At 31.2% G+C, this 17,382-nt stretch overlaps 1 protein-coding gene across 6 annotated transcripts in view; it reads right to left on the minus strand.

Annotated features, from left to right (window-relative positions):
- Nucleotides 1-17,382, minus strand: part of LOC142317391 (uncharacterized) — a 207,688-nt gene that overhangs the window by 38,111 nt on the left and 152,195 nt on the right. For all 6 annotated transcript variants that reach the window (XM_075353921.1, XM_075353922.1, XM_075353920.1 and 3 more), the window contains 3 exons: nt 9,650-9,816; nt 6,577-6,715; nt 3,014-3,843 (listed from right to left, as the gene is read on the minus strand). In XM_075353921.1, coding sequence (XP_075210036.1) covers nt 3,014-3,843; nt 6,577-6,715; nt 9,650-9,816 — 1,136 coding nt within the window. The remainder of the gene's footprint in view (nt 1-3,013; nt 3,844-6,576; nt 6,716-9,649; nt 9,817-17,382) is intronic.

Consider the following 17,382-nt stretch of genomic DNA (forward strand, 5'->3'; position numbering starts at 1 on the left):
ATGTTAGTTTTGGCATATTCTTGTGTAATTCATGTTACCAGCATCTGGAGTAGCAATGGTGATGTATTTAGTTTTCCTAATGCCGGAGTCCAGAACCGTACTAATAATTTTGAGCATAATCAGAATCCTTGTAAATAAATTCACTTTTTACCTTGTAATACTTTAATTAAAAGAACTTTACTTCTAGTAAATAATATTAAAATAGTTTAAATGCAAAGTAATACATAACAGTTCAAAATAAAAATATTTCTAATTATTTAGTTTATAATACACATAATCCTATTGTTTGTTGTTAATTTAATTTTGTTCTGTTATTCTTTCAATAATTTATTAATTACATTCTAAAAAATACCATATTAATTCAAGAATTAAAAAAACAAAAAACATGAAAAACGTCATTAAAAAATCAAGTAATATAAGAATTAACGTTAGACTGTAAAATTCATTTACACTTTAATAATATTCTAATGAAACTTGGCTTTTTAAAAATTTTTCAGTTTAAATATAAGTTTCTGCACTCTTGGCAGAAAGATGTTACCTAACGTGCTTTTCTGCCTACTTCTTTGCTACTCATTGATTCTGCATATTCTGGTAACAACTTCAACATGTTTTTAGTTTTTTCGCCCCGGACCTTCGGGTTTTATAAACTTATAACGAAGTCTCTTGCCTACTCCTTTTTCTATATCAATTGTTTTTGGTTTACTTACCAAACTATTTGCTAACGCCCTCCTAAATTCTGTTATTTTCATTTTTTTGTCGTTACGTGGTATCATTTTATAAATGATCCAAGCATTAACAGCTAAGACTCCAAAAATTAATTTAAATGAGACTTATGGTACCATTATAAGCGGACTTATCATTATGCAAAGCGGAATGATAAGACGACATTTGGTCATTGTCTACTTTTTTCTCTTTATTGTAATGAATAATACAACTTTGTTTCTTCACCAGTTTAGCTTTTCTGTTGGTCTTTCCTGTGTCAACTAATCTTGTGTCACAGTAATACACTGTTGTCAACATCAATACATGCCATTTTTCGTGCCATTTTTTGACCTAATTTTTTTATTTTCTAGACCGAAGACGGAGATTTCCACACATTTTAATTTCAATTGTTTTATTTTTAATAATTTCTCAGCCAGAGATATACCAGAGTAAAAATTGTCAGTGTACAAGGTCGCTAACAATTGCATAAATAAGCAATTATGCAATTTATTAATCAGAACCATAAGCATCTTTTTTTTTTACCATTAGCCCTAACCAGATACTGATTATTCAAACAAATAATCTTGACAACAAATAGGAAACAACCGAATTATTTGGCGTTCATAAGTTATAAAAAACTTAAATTAAATATTTGATGCATCCTTACCCTGGAGATAGGAATTGCAACTAAGTAATGTGTCATAAACACAGTGTGTTTCGTAACATCGGCGACCGGAAGGTAAATATTCACAAAAAACCCCTAAAATCGCTTATTTGTTGCTATAACATTTTATTGAAAAAAATCACGTTAAAGAAAAAAAGCAGCCGCACTGAGGTGAGTTTTCAGTCAAACTCAGACACACTAAACGCAAGGTAGGTCCCGGGGACCGGGACAGCACTCTGTAAAATGCGATTAACACAGCGAATGTGTTAAATAACATATACACATTTTTTGCTGCATTTCATTTGAAAGTGAGATACAATCCTCCATTTCATTAATAAAGTGGACAGTTACATGATTGCATTGGTGGTGGTCACCAAATTGCATCACATTTTTTTGTGGTGTCTGTATCAGCATTTTATATTAGTTATATATTAATTTTGTTTTTTGTTTTTTCATCGGTTCGAATCCGACTTCATATACGTATATTTTTTAACACTTTTTTTTTAAAATTAAAAATATTGATTTATTAATAATTATTAACCTCTGTAAAAATTTTTGAATTAAAATGAAAAGTACATAAAATTTTATTTCATCAATAAATTTATTCCTTCTGAATTTTTTTTCATATTTTTTTTTTATTGTTGAATTATTTACGTAATTTTTTTTACAATCAGGTTAATAATTATTAATAAATCAATATATTTAAATTTAAAAAAAGGAGATGTCTGATTTGAATCGATGTGTCTTCCCCTTGTAAGATCTAAATATCTCATTAATTAAAATTTCATTTGGCTATAACTCTGGAACCGATGAAAATAAGTACCACTTATGATGTATCGTTAAAAAGCTCTCAATGAGAACTTATTACTGCAGTTAAGAAAAGTCCAATATCAATTTTTTTTTGGATTTTGTGCTTTTTTGGACTCTTCTGGTCAAGTTGATTGCAATCAAAAGGGGAGGTGCACAACTAGATGTTACAACAGTGCTGAATCCAAAATTTCAACATTCTACTGCCAATCACTTTTGAGTTATACGAGATACATATGTATGAATTCGTATGTATGTATGAACAGATGTCACAGTGAGACTAATGAAAATGGATTCAGGGATGGTCAAATGAATATTTGCATTGAAATCTGAAATTTTTTGTTATCATAATACTTTCTTTACTTCATACAAGGAAGTAAATATATTGATTATAGATTCTAAACAGATTGGGGAAAAAATTAAACGTATAAAAAATATAACTGTCTTTGAAAATTGACATGATATTCAATATTATCCACATTTAAAGTAATTTTTACAATTTGTAAAAATATTTATTTTTCAAATGAAAATATGTCACAAATCCATTGCACTAAAAAAGAATCTTTTGTAAAAGAATTTTTACAAAGAATATTTTCTTGTTATGTATATAACTACAGATCGTGAACATTTTGACTGCTTACAAGATCAACACATCAGTTAAAAAGTAAATACATAATAATATATATAATTATAATGCATAATATAAATATATAATATTTTCAAGTAGTCCGGTTTACTGCAGAATTTTCTTTGTATTAGTTTCCTTAATAAGGTGAGTACAACTATTCTAAGTACAGGTAGAATACAGCAAAAACTATTGTTATATATTTAAATACTCACTTATATCTTTTGAACTATGTCCAAAATTAGATCCACCATAGGATGAGCCGCCATGACCTGATCCACCGTACGAAGAGCCACCATGACTTGATCCACCGTATGAAGAGCCACCATGACCCGATCCACCAAATGAAGAGCCACCATGACTTGATCCACCATATGAAGAGCCACCGTGACCCGATCCACCAAATGAAGAGCCACCATGAGATGATCCACCATATGAAGTGCCACCATGAGATGATCCAGTGTATGAAGAACCTCCGTACGAAGTCGGTGGTAAGTAATGGGTTGATGTTCCATGGGGTGGTCCTGTTGATGGTATATATGAAGAAGGAGGTGGTGGTGGTGGCGGTGGCGGAGGGGGAGGATTAGATGGTGGTCTGTATGTTGGTTGCAATGAATTAGTAGGAGGTGGATTATAACTGGGATATTCTGAATAACCATAGCCACTTCCGGTGCTCGGGATACCGGATGTAGATGGATGATATGTAGATGATGGTGGATAATAATTTGGTGGTAAATAACCGTGAGGTTTGCTAGGATAACTTGGTCTGTGACTTCCTCCTTGATTGTAATTTGGCGGAATATAACCGTGTTGTTTTGGTGGTGGTACATAATACGACGGTCCTTGGGTTGGAGGATTAAATGAAGGAGGAGGTGGTTGGTAATAGTGCCATTTATCGAGTTCGCAGCCGTGTCCATAACTACCACGATGATATAGTTCACAATTCGGATCGTCTACAAAATGTTTTGCAGGATTTAACTCGGGAATCGGATAATCTGTTAGTTGACAGTTTTCTCGATCTTGACCAATGGTTGGTGAACCATACCTGAAATATAAATAACATGATTGAACATTTTTTTTTTATTACTTTGTAGTACTTCATGATAAAAATACATTGTAAATTTCTAATTTGAAAATTTTAGGATGAAATTTAACCTAATCTTATTTAACCAAATGAAAATTTGATCCAAAACATTTCATTTAAAAACTAAAAATTATTTTATCAAATGCAGCGGTGGCTTTGTCAAATGTATAGGTACTGTGGAACTGCGCACCCCTTATTTCCACTTGATATTATCGATAACATTTTATGTAATGAATCCTTTTTTCTTTATACTTTACAATATATAATCCTTAAGCTTAATGTCAGTAACCATCCGCCAGTTTATGAAAAATGATAGAAATCTTTGTATGGAACTGTGCGCTTCTTAACAGTTCCAGTAGCGTAGTGTTTGGCTATTGTGTGTATGCGCACACGAGGCTGCAAGGGAGAGAGAGCACCGTTGCTCTCTCTCTGTTGCAGTGCCAACCCTGGTGTGCTGGTGGAAGGTAGTTTTTTTTTTTTACTCTGCATGTGTTGTACTTAATAACTGTGTACCATATTTTTGAATGTGATAGTGTAGAATTAAATTATTATCCAGCTTCCAGCTATTCTGTTTGATTCATTTTTATTCCCAAAACAAGAAGGATTGATTTCATTTTCAAATGAATTCAAGCTTGAACTGTAACAGTTTAGGTTAAAGTAAAAAATGTTCTTTTAGGATTTTATCGAGTTTCTGAATAAATTTTATTTTTATATTGTACATGTTTGTTTCCTTTTACACAATTTTAAAACAGAGACTAAACGTTTTCTGGAGCAGCGCACCCCTACTAATTTTAGGTACGAGCTTGTCACTGATCAAATGGAATATTTTTAAGAATCCTTAAAGTATGTGCAATACTGCGTATTTATTACTAACTGGAAAATCTTGAAGTACAATTAATTTTCATTAAATAGTTTTATAAGCAGTAAGAAAGTTCTTTGAAGGGTTAAAGGTAAAAAACACTAGCTAAAAAAAAATATTTGAATCTAAATAACATATGCATCATTTTTTTGTATTGTACTGTGTTTTTTGTTTGTCATTTTTATATTGTACTCTATGTTTTTTGTTTATAGCTTTTATACGATGCATATTGTGAACAATATACGTTTAATTTTTCAACATATGAAATGATGTTAACAGTTTTGTAATACAGAATGAGCCAAAAGTAGCCTTACAGTTATTTCCTCACAGCTGTTTCCTCAAATGTCAGTTTTGATTTTTATTGACTTTTTATTTTTTATTGATAATTATCAGCAATGGTAAACAATTTAATGAAAAACAAAGAAATTGGATACCAAAGCAGTGTTGGAACTGTGAAAATACAGAGCAGGTGCCCACAGCATGACAAGGAGCTTTTAACACTTTTCCACTTTCATATTAGGCATTTTATCACATAAAAATGAATTTAAAAGCACAGGTTTGGTGGTTAATTTACTGAAATCTGTTTGTCCTAAGATTTCTATGATTGATGAAAATCATATGAAACTGGCTCTGACATTTATGAACAGTCCAAGAAGTCTACATGAAGTGCTTCTATTGAATTATTCATACGAAGAATGTCCTTGTGTCACTTACCACATGCTTTTTATGAACGCTCCAAGTATGAGTTGATGTACACAGAGACTATTTGTTGGCTTGATATTATCGGGTTGGCATTAGATCCCCATGTTAATTGGCGAAACCAGGCCAAATGGGTCATAGTGGAGAAATTCATAAATTACTTGACAAACGAAAGGATTGCTGAACGGGTCTAGGGTGCTGCTTGGTGTTTCCTGCTTTCTGTTTTTGTTTTTGTTTTGTATTCATGGTTTATGTTTGTTGTTCATATATTCTTTGTTACTGCATGTTGAACTCAACTCTTTATTTTTCGGGTAGGTAGTAGTAGATTTCAGTTTCTTATTTTCGTTATCCAGTCTTGTTTGAGACTTAGTTCAGATGTGTTTTCTTTTCTTGAGAGTTCTTAATGATAGTAGTACACCGATGGGAATGTCACACATGGCATTCACATCAGTGGCATCCTGACTGAGGCAAGAAAAAGGCTGAGAGATGTCTTTTGCCGAAGTTTTGAAGATGACTTCCGGTAGAGCCTGTAAAGGCTAGGTACGGTGGCGTGGTGAACGAAACTGCCACACGGAGGGTGTCTTCCCCTGTGGGATCAGGATGCATAACCTTAAATTAAATTGCCCATGTTTGTGCATGGTGTTTTGGAGGGTGACCTCAATTGCCGATTGCAGTTCTGTGAACTGACGGGTGAACGATCAGTTTGAAGCCAGCTTACCTTCTAAATAGATTATCTAGTCAGATGAGAGTTGCTTCAAATTGTCAGGTCATGTCAAAATCCAGTTTTCTTTGTGTTATTGCTAATACCACTAATGGTTAATAGGGAAGTCTTTCGGAAGCTCTTCTAGTTAGTGATCTAACTAACGAGATGTATCATTAGATCATCCCTTCCCAAAGTGGGTGATAATGATGCCCCCTTTTGGGCACTGGAGGCCTTCAAAGGGGAGCGGTAGATTTTTCTATTTAGTAAATTTATTTACTTCTGAATAATTGATATTTCCAGAACTATCAGAACTATCTAATGCATATAAATGTAAAGAGGAAATCATGCAAATTTTTTTCGTATTTTGTCATAAGTTTCCAAATGATTTGTTTTATAAAAATAAAATAGAAAAATAATAATGTAATTTATTTACCTGTAGCTAAATGCTCTGCAGGTGAATATTTTTGAGTTAATGCAGGCCTTTTCACATTCGCTTATTGAATGTACCATAATGTTCATTTTTGTCATTGAATTATCCAATCTTAGACCACTTCTTACTCGTTCAAAACAATCTGTCATTAAAGATTTAATTATCGTAATGAATTCATGAATAAAATTTAATTTACATAGTAAAAATGAATAACAAAAGAAAGTAAATAAAATATGTTATTAGATACTCACAAGATTTATTTAAAAAATCAGAATCACTGTTTTGGTACTTGGTACCAATATCAGTAATATACTGTGAAAATTTAGTAACATACTTATTTATTTTCTCTTGTTAAGATGGATTTTCATCAAGTAACAGCTTCATCAGTTTATTATATATAAATTAATATTTCAGATGTATAATTAAAAATATTGTACATTAAATAAACAAATAGAGAATGAATATTTAAAAAATATTTTATATCATTATATGATAAAAGATAAACTTATTTTATTTGGAATAAATTGAGCTGGAGAATCGTAATAAAATTTAACGAAGAATTTAAAAATTTGTTCAATACTTATACATTTTTCTGTAAAACAGAAAAAAAATAGAAGATATATAGAATTTATTTACTTTTATTTTATTTTTTTTTGTCTTCAGTCATTTCACTGGTTTGATGCAGCTCTCCCAAGATTCTGTATCTAGTGCCAGTCGTTTTATTTCGGTACCCTGTATATCCTACATCCTTAACAATTTGTTTTATATATTCCAAACATTGCCTGCCTGCCTGCACAACTTTTCTCTTCTACACGTCCCTCCAAAATTAAAGCAACTATTCCAGGATGCCTTAATATGTGGCCTCCCTTCTTTTAACTATATTTTTCCAAATGCTTCTTTCTTCATCAATTTGCCGCAACACCTCGTCATTTGCCATTTTATCCACCCATCTCATTCTTAACATTTTCCTGTAGCACCGGATTTCAAAAGTTTCTAATCTTTTCTTCTCGGGTGGAGTACCCGAGGATCGGAGTGATCCTCCAAGTTTTACTTCCATATAAAGCTACGCTCCAAATATATACTTTCAAAAATATTTTCCAGACGTTTAAATTAATTTTTGATGTAAATAAATTATATTTCTGAGTGAAGGCTCATTTCGCTTGTACTGTTTGGCATTTTATATCGCTTATCGCTACTGCTTTACCATTAGTAATTCTACTTCCCAAATAACAAGATTCTTCTACTTCTGTAATCGTTTCTTTTTCTATTTTTATATTCAGCAGTCTATCTACATTATTTCTACTATATTTCATTACTTTTGTTTTGTTCTTGTTTATTTTCATGCGATAGTTTTTATGTAGGACTTCATCTGTGTCATTCATTGTTACTTCTAAATCTTTTATATTCTTGGCAAGAATTACTATATCATCAACAAATCGTAGCATCTTTATCTTTTCACCTTTTACTGTTACTCTGGATCTAAATTGTTAACATCATTAACTGCTAGTTCTGTGTAACAATTAAAAAGTAACGGCGATAGGGAACATCCTTGCCAGAATTTTTTTTTTTTTATTATGGCTTCTTTCTTATGTTCTTCAATTATTATTGTTGCTGTTTGGTTCCTGTAAATGTTAGCGATTATTCTTCTGTCTCTATACTTGAACCCCAATTTTTTTAAAATGCTGAACATTTTATTTCAGTATACTTTGTTGAATGAATTTTCTAGGTCTATAAATGCCAAGCATGTTGGTTTGTTTTTATATTTAATCTTCCTTCTACTATTAATCTGAGCACTAAAATTGCTTCCCTTGTCCTGATACTTTTCCTGAAATCAAATCTGTCTTCTCCTAACATTTCTTCCACTCTCCTCTTAATTCTTCTGTATAGAATTCCAGTTAAGATTTTTGATGCATGACTAGTTAAACTAATTGTTCTGTATTCCTCACATTTATCTCCTCTTGCTTTCTTTGGTATCGTGACAATAACATTCTTTTTGAAGTCTGTAAAGTTCAAAGTCTCAGGTTTATATTTTTTTATAAATCATTTTATTAATTATTTTTTTATTATACAAACAATATTACTCTGTTGATAAGTTTTTATATAAGCAAAATTAATAAACTTAACTCTTTTTTTTCATCATATTTAAGATAAAAAGAAAATTTAAAATTGAAAAATATTTTCTTAAATTTTAATTAATTTGTATTGTCTATCTGTTCTTATTATTATATATAAATGTCCATAAATTCTTTATTAGTTTCCCAATTTTTCTGTTTATTTCTAAATTTTTGTTTACTTTTCAATTAATAAATTCCATCTTTATATTTGGTTTTTTTTAAAATTATTTTTCTCTACTTTTGTTATTGTTTATTGAGAAAAATAAACTCCAATTTTTTTTCCCGATGCCTTAGTTTTGAGGAATTTTTTTGTTGTAAATGTTCTTTGCAAGATGATAGGCAATTTCCATTTTTTTATATTGCGCTTTTCATACTATTTTTTTTCAATTGCGTAATGTAATGATTTCTCCCAGATATTTAAATTTTGAAACTATTTATTTTTTTGGTTTCAGAAATGATTTGAATTTCATTCTCTTGTTATTGGAAAACTAACATATTTTTGATAGGAAATTTTTAGGCCAGTTTTACTTGCACTTTTGTGTAGTTTTTTAAGTTTCTATTCGATTTTATTATTTGTTTTTAACTTGACTTATTTCTACTGCAAACTATTATTTCCATGAACAAGTATTTATATATTCTAATCACTTATATTTATTTATTTTTTTTACAACTCGTTCAACAGATTAGTTCGAAGCTTGTGAATGTCGATATGAAATGGAAGTTTTGTTGCATATGAGAAATTCCTTACTTGTGGTTTTGATCAGATCGAGGTTTTGTTATAGTTTTCCTGGATTCATCCTGGCAATACTAGAACGATTCCTTCTGTGGCTTGCAGAAGGAATCGCATAACCAGATCTTAATATAATCAGTTGAATATATTAAAGTTTATATGCCGGACTGAATTAAAGTATTTCACCATTTTTAAGATTAATCGGATAACAACAGTAAATAATTAAACTTACCACTGTCACTACTGTGTCGAGGAATGCATACTGGAGGGCCTTTTTCATTTCTTACATAAAGATCGTAATCTCTGTCTGGTAATAGGTCTGTATAAAAATCTAATGTATGAAAAGCCCGTTCACCTAAATGACAATTGTCACCAGGGATATGTGATGATTGAGTGTACCTGAAAGTGATTTAAATACAACTGAATATTATTTTATGTTTAAATTAAGTGGATTAACTTAATATGTTTCAAATTATTTCAATTTTAGCATAGTACATAAAGTTAGTTTAGGATATATATAGAAATAAAATAAAATATAATTGTATTCATTTTTAACATTCTCAGCAGTGGCGGCTCGCATATAGGCATTGTGGAAATGCAGCACCCCCTATTTCCACTTGATATTATTGATAACATTTAATATAGTGTGACCCCTTTTTTCTTTATACTTGTACAATATATAATCCTTAAGCTTAATGTCAGCCATGCCCCAGATTATGAAAGCCATACAAAACTCTTTCTATGGAACTGTGTGCTTCACAGTTCCAGTGTCATGGTATTTGGTTGTTGCGCACATGCGCACATAGGAAGCTGGATGCGAGGAAGAGAGAGCACTGTTGCTCTCACAGTGCCGACCCTGGCGTGCTGGTGGAAGGTTGTTTTTGTTTTTATTCTGCATGTGTACGGAACGTTCCTTTTTAGTTTCCTTTTCTAGTTTAGTCTGTGGAAGGAATATGAAATGTTTTTTCAATAGTGATCAGAAGATGGTCGAAAGCAAGGGCTCTTTGATCACCGAATATGCCCAAAAACATGTTGGAACGGCGAAAGAGAAGGTAATTAGTAAAAACTAATTGCGTATTTGTTTCTATGTATATAAAAATTTTAATTAAGCACTGTTGAACTTTAGTATTTTTAAGCGGACATTTTATTAAGTTATTATTTACTAAAAAATATTATCTGTATTGACATTTTATTATTTATTCAATTAAACCAAATACGGTTTTTAAGTACAATGCGCCTAAAAACTGTGTACCATTTTCTTGAATGTTATAAAGTGTACAATTAGATTATTATCTGGTTTCCAGCTATTCTATTTGATTCATTTTTTTGTTTGGTTCTTTTATTTTACAGAACATTTTAACCATTGCCTTGAAAAGGCCCAGAAAAACGTTTTCTGGAGCAGCAACCTTATTAATTTCAGTTACGAGTTGCAACTGATTTTTATTTATTCTTTTTAAAAAATTAGTAATAAATCATTTGACATATTTTTCTACTTAAGAACATGGTAATTATTTTTTCCTGTAAAATTACAAAAAAATGGTTATTAATCTGCTTTATTTTATGTATTCTTTTCCTAAATATTTATATTTAGAAAATTTCTTCTAGCGTAATTGTATGCCATAAATTTTATTATTTCTAAGTGAATCATTTCTTACAATCCGTTACTTTCATCTATTTTGATATTCTCTCTTTTGTAATATTTTACTCTTTCTCAACAGATATCCTTTTTTTTATTAATTTATATTTATGATCTGTAGTTTATTTATTTACTTAACAAAAACAGGCCAGCAGAATGAATTTATTGGCTGTTTTTATGTAATATTAGTATCAATAATATTTATACTTTTTAGGAGAATTTGATTGTGAGATTAAAACAGCTGTTAAAATTTCAGGTCGTTGAACCCTGCATCATATGAATGAGAAGCCATTATGTTAATTGCTGTAGCATTAAAATGGTTAGTAGCTTCTTATATAATCTGGTTTGTTTAAAATTATTTTTAGTGCAGAATTCAATCCTGAATATACAAAGGTCCGTTAATAAGTGGTGGTATATTTATTGATGAACTATGAAAGATATAATAGTTTAATTTATAAAAGTATAATTTTACAAAAGTTAAGTAATTCCACAATTTCATGATAAAGTCTCATTTATTTTTAAATTTTTACATTGTTTTCTTTAGTATCAAAATAAAAAAAGCATTATTTGGAAGATCCTCAGAGGTCCTTAAGTTATCAGTTATATTTCTACATTATATTGTGGAATTTATAAAAAAAAAAGCTTAATTTATTTTTCCAGTACTGACATAAATATTAAATATGAATTAATTTAATTTGATTATTAGATGATATTGTTCTCTTAGTATATAGCAAAGATAATATGAACACGTGTTAGTGGAAATAAAGGTAGATGTGATAAATATACAGTAGCGAATAAATTAATCTGAACAAAGGGAATTTTTATTCTGTTGTAGAGAATTTTAATTTTGTGGTAGACTGCTTGTCGTTTAGTGTTTCAGGTTATATTGTTAGTTCATATACGAACAGAATTAGTGGCTTCTGTGATTTTATAATTCATTGTCAATTAGTATTTGGTGATCTTGTGAGTTTCTGTCGTAAGTTTTTTATTTGTTTCTAGTTAATATAAAGAATCTAATCCCATGAAAGCCATCAAAAGTTGTTGCTCTGTTGCAACACACAAATGTACAAAGAGAGTTTCCCAGTGAGTGTAGTGTGGGGTTAGCTACTGTAAATGAAATCGTGAAAAAAGTTTAGGGATACAGGATCCGTCTCTCTGAAGAGAAAAGGAAAATTTGGAATAATAACAAAAATCAAAATTAATCCATAATTGTCAGCTGTTGACCTAAATAGGGATTTGAGAGCCAGTGGGACGAATGTTTCTGATATGACGGTTCGTAGAAGATTGTTGGCAGCGGGAAGGATTGCTCGGAAACCTAAAAAGAAGCAGTTACTGACACAAATTACGAAGATAAAATGGCTTCAACGGGTAAAGGAAGATAAAGAATGGGCTCCCAACCCTGTAGGGGGAGAACACCCACCTTGTGACATTACTGGTTGTCACACCGCCCCCTCCGTTCCAAGCCCTGAGGGATTTTACCGGTGGTCGGTTTTTAGACCCTGTAACTGATTACATCTCACAGTCATTAACCAGGCCTTGGTCGGGATGCCACCGATGTAAATGCCGCGGCAGACATTTGCATCAGTAAATAGATATTAAATTTCGCTTTCACGTAATTTTGTTGGACATCTTCACATCCAACCAAACATGACTTCCTCAAACTAACTAACCGAAACCGCGGAAGCGTAAACCCTGGGCCTAGTACGGATTTGACAACATCGTTTGTGACTGAATACCTCAGAAAACGAACAAGTTTAAAGTTAAATTAGTGCTACAAATATATCAATCAAAATTGTGTTTTTCTTAACATAGAAATTCAGACCAAATTCTACCCAAATAAGTCGACCAGTTTAGGTCACCTAACAAGGGGAACACAACCTCATTCTTGTCCGTGCAGGAGCTGGGGACAAACCTCGCACCTCGATCCGGTCAATCATGGTGTCTCGCATGGCATTACCAAGTCATGATCAGGACTGTCACTGGCGGAGGGAAGCCATGTCCCCGGTCGCACAGGCTACCATATCCTGGCAGCGCAGCCACCCCCACCGGTGGGAGCCCCAAATCGAATCACGAACAATACCAATATAACCGTGGCACAATGCTGATGCGCCTACCTCCAACCGATTCAGTGCCTAAGCCGGAACTCTAGCCGCCTGGGATCCTACCACGATCGAGTGTCTCGACCAAACTCCCTCTGCAGACCTACACATCGCAAGTGCACAAAGAAAACCAGCCGCTATAGACCGTTCCTCGTGGATCATCCAGTTAGTATGGAGATCCAGAAAGGAATGTTCGACCTTGTATTTGGGACAGATGTAGAGGATGTGGTCCACTATATCATTAGTTCTGCAATCCGGGCGGGCATTGACTGAATCCACCAAACAAAACCTAGTCAAACTTGCCTGTAAGGCACCATGCCCAGAGAGAAACTGTGTGATATACTGATTGGGGGGAGACACATCTAATTGTCTAAATTAGACACTGTAGGAATTATACCATGTGTGTAGCGACCTGCAGGGGATTCGTTCCACCTGACCTGCTGAGACGCAAGGCCCCAGTCTTATTAGCAAGGTCCCAGACGGGCCTTATTAGTTCAGCGATACAGGTTTGGTTTCTAGATGAAATAAAAAAATCATTGTTCTACCTCAGTGGAATCTATGCCATAGAGGAGATATAATAAAAAACAAAAGGAGGATACATAAGCTATTAATTTGAGTAACTTTGACTGTTAATCATTTTTTCTTTAAAAAATAGAATTTTCTGTTAAAAATACTGTGTTCGAATTAATTTGTTCTCCACTGTAGAGTAGGAGTAAACATTAGGAATACTCAAAGAAAGGAATAAAAAGAGTTAATTTTCTTAAGCGTGAAATGAAATATGATTTAGTAAGATAAAAAGAAAAAGACGAAAGAAAAATAAATGATTTTCTTCAAATACCTGAAAAGTTTATAAATAATTAGTGAAAACGTTTCTTGTACTTCAGCTTATAAGCAAGAAAAAGGGATTAAGGTTAAAGGAGATTCCTTAGAGAAAAAAGAGGTAAATAATTAGGATGCTGAGGAAGAGACTGACAATATTTTGTTCAAATTCCCTTTTCTGTGTAACAAAGATATAAATATTTAAAATAGAAAAACTAAAACACTTAAAGCATTTGAGATCTATGTGTAAATAATCAGTCTAAAGATTTGATTCTTACCAGCATAACCATCAGCTGTTATACAAAGTCTAGGCTATACTGACAAGATATATATTATCTAAAGTTACAGGATAGATTGACCGCTTCCATTTGACCTAAAAAATCTACACCCCGTAAATGTGTATATATCATAATTAATATCCCTTCACCAAATTCTTAATTTTGTAATTGGTCAAAGAAAGTTTTAAAGAAACATATAAGAAGTGTAATTGAAAAAAAAAACACTAAAGGTGTTTTTTACTGCACTTCATTTACACTCATACATATCATCCTCATTCATCCTCTGAAGTAATACCTGAACGGTAATTCTCGTAGGCTAAACAGTAAAAAGAAAGAAAAGATGTCATTTCTTCCGCTCAAAAATTTAACAACTATATTTCTATATTTCTACTATCAAAATCTATTATTAATGTAGAATTTTGTTTAAAAAAAATACATGCCTGATATATGTAATAGAAAATAGATATACAATAACAGATAATAAAAAAATGTTTAAGCATTCCATATAATAAGCAAAAATAGAAAAATTTGTTACAAAACTCTTGCTGGTTGAATTGGCTAAGAAACGCTACTAGATGATAAATTTGTGCCGGCAAATTTATAATTATCAAATTTAATGAAAATTTTGGTAATGATTTTATACTACCCCTGCTAATTATATGAGTATGTTTAATAAATGAAATCAGGACAGTAAGAGTTTTGTAACAGATTTTTTTATTTTTTGCTTATTATATGGAACGCTTAAAACATTTTTTTATTATCTATTGTTACATATATATATATATATATATATATATATATATATATATATATATATTGTCTATTACATATATTTAACATGTATTTTTTAAACAGAATTCTAAATAACAGATTTTGATGATAGAAATGTAGTCTCTTAAACTTTTTTGACGTCAGTATCATTTTGTTAAATTTTTGAATGGAAGAAATGATATCTCTTCTTTCTTTTTTCTGTTTAGCCTCCGGGAGTTACTGTTCAGGTGTATTACTTCAGAGGATGATATGTGTGAGTGTAAATGAAGTGTAGTCTTGTACAGTCTCAGTTTGACCGTTCCTGAGATGTGTGGTTATTTGAAACCCAACCACCAAAGAACATCGGTATCCACGATCTAGTATTCGAATCCATATAATAATAACTGGCTTTACTAGGACTTGAACGCTGGAACTTTTGACTTCCAAATCAGCTGATTTGGGAAGCCGCGTTCACCACTATACCAACCTTGTTGGGTTAAGAAATGATGTCTGTGAGAAGCTTACTGTACAGTTTACAATTTCATTGTAATTTTTTTAAATATCACTGTGTTTTGTTAATTATTCTTTTAATTTTTTTATGAATTACTGATTGTTATCTTATGAATTTATTATTAAAATTTATCGCCTTTCTAGAAGAAATATACATTTTTTTAATTTCACGGCCAGTTTTTTTGTTGATAGTCATATATTCACTTCATACCATATTTTTCCTTTTTAATAAAACTAGTTTAATGACCTTCACGAATTGAAGATTCTTGATGTAATGTTGCACTTATTACTTTGTAAGTGTAACCCTAGATTTTTATCATATCTGTGGATACACTTTTTTTTATATTGTTCAAGACTTTCCTACTGTTTGTGTGTTTTATTAGCGGCTATAATCTCTTGTAAACTAATACTTTTATTATTTTTTTTAAAGAAGTGATCGGAATTAAAAAAATTGTTTCATCTTCAGTTCTTTCATTTACATAAGAGCATTCACTATTAAAAAAAACTGTAGTATATTTGCTTTTAAATTTTATTATTTAAAGTACGTTATCAGGTTTTTGTACGCTACCTAGTACTATCAAGTACTGCTATCTAGTGGCGTGATTCGTAAAGTCATCTTTAAAAAAATAAAATATTACATATTTGAGTCCTATGTTTTATCAAATGGAAAAAAAAACATTGTCTAATAAAATTTGAGATATTTTTTGAATGTATTCTTTATTATAAATCTAACTGAACTGAAATATTATGTTTTCATGTTTATTTTTAATTTTTTTCCCCATTTTCATTTCATTATTAGGTTAGGTCATTTTTATAACTGTAAACGTACTTCGTTAACTTTTCGCCATCTGCAGATTCTTACTGTCGAAGTTCTAATGAACTTGGTGATTTACAATATGGCTAAAAGTGTTGAAACTTACTTCATTGTTTTACTAAATAAATTTCTCGTTTCAAAATTATGTTATAAATTGGAAACAGTGAAATCATTTTGTTTTTAAAAATGCAATTTAATTTTTGTTCTTTACTTTTGACATTAATGAGGTAAGTTTTATTTACAAAATTTCAAATTCTCGATGTAATAAGAGATAGTGTTTGAAATAATATTCTAAATAGTATTTCGTTCGAAATTATATTTATGCATTTTTAGTCTTTAATTAATTTTTTTAATGTATTGTAACAGTAATATTATGAAAATAAAAAATTGTAATCATGCATAATGTAAAATTAAAAAAAAAAATTATAAAATACAGGGTGAGCAACATAAAACCGAATCCACGATGAAACTCCTACTCAACACATTTATGAAAGACTCTCACGCAGCTAGTGTGACTATTGGATGTACATGTTATATCACTGATTGTTAATGCTGTTTGTCAGGTGGTTACGTGTCAGTGCAATATACGTTTTGTTGCAGTACAGTTGTGTCTGTGTAAAACATCTTATTCAATTTAGGAGTGAATAGCTGTTATAATTGAGGCCTATATTTGTTCTGGATCATTTAAAGAATCACGTCAATTATTTGTAGAAAAATTTATGAATGCCTGTATCCCAGCAAAGAGTAGCATACACGATTTAGTTAAAAAATGGCATACAAGGAAACAGGTTCGGTTTCAAATGCAAAATTAAATTGGCAACCTTCCGTGAGAACTCCTCAGGCCATTGCCGATATTGAAAGGAGAATTACTGCCAGTCAAAAAAAATCACGACGCAAGTTATCCCAACAATTTGGTATTAAATAAATATCTTGTCATAAAATTCTTCATGAATTAAAATTTAAACCGTACCGCATTACAATTGTGCAACAATTCAAGAGTTAGACAAACCGAAACGACTTGATTATTGCATTGTTGGTGGACAGACAGACCCCACATCG

The sequence above is a fragment of the Lycorma delicatula genome, chromosome 1 (genome assembly GCF_047948215.1).
Source record: "Lycorma delicatula isolate Av1 chromosome 1, ASM4794821v1, whole genome shotgun sequence".
Taxonomy (NCBI): Eukaryota; Metazoa; Arthropoda; class Insecta; order Hemiptera; family Fulgoridae; genus Lycorma; species Lycorma delicatula.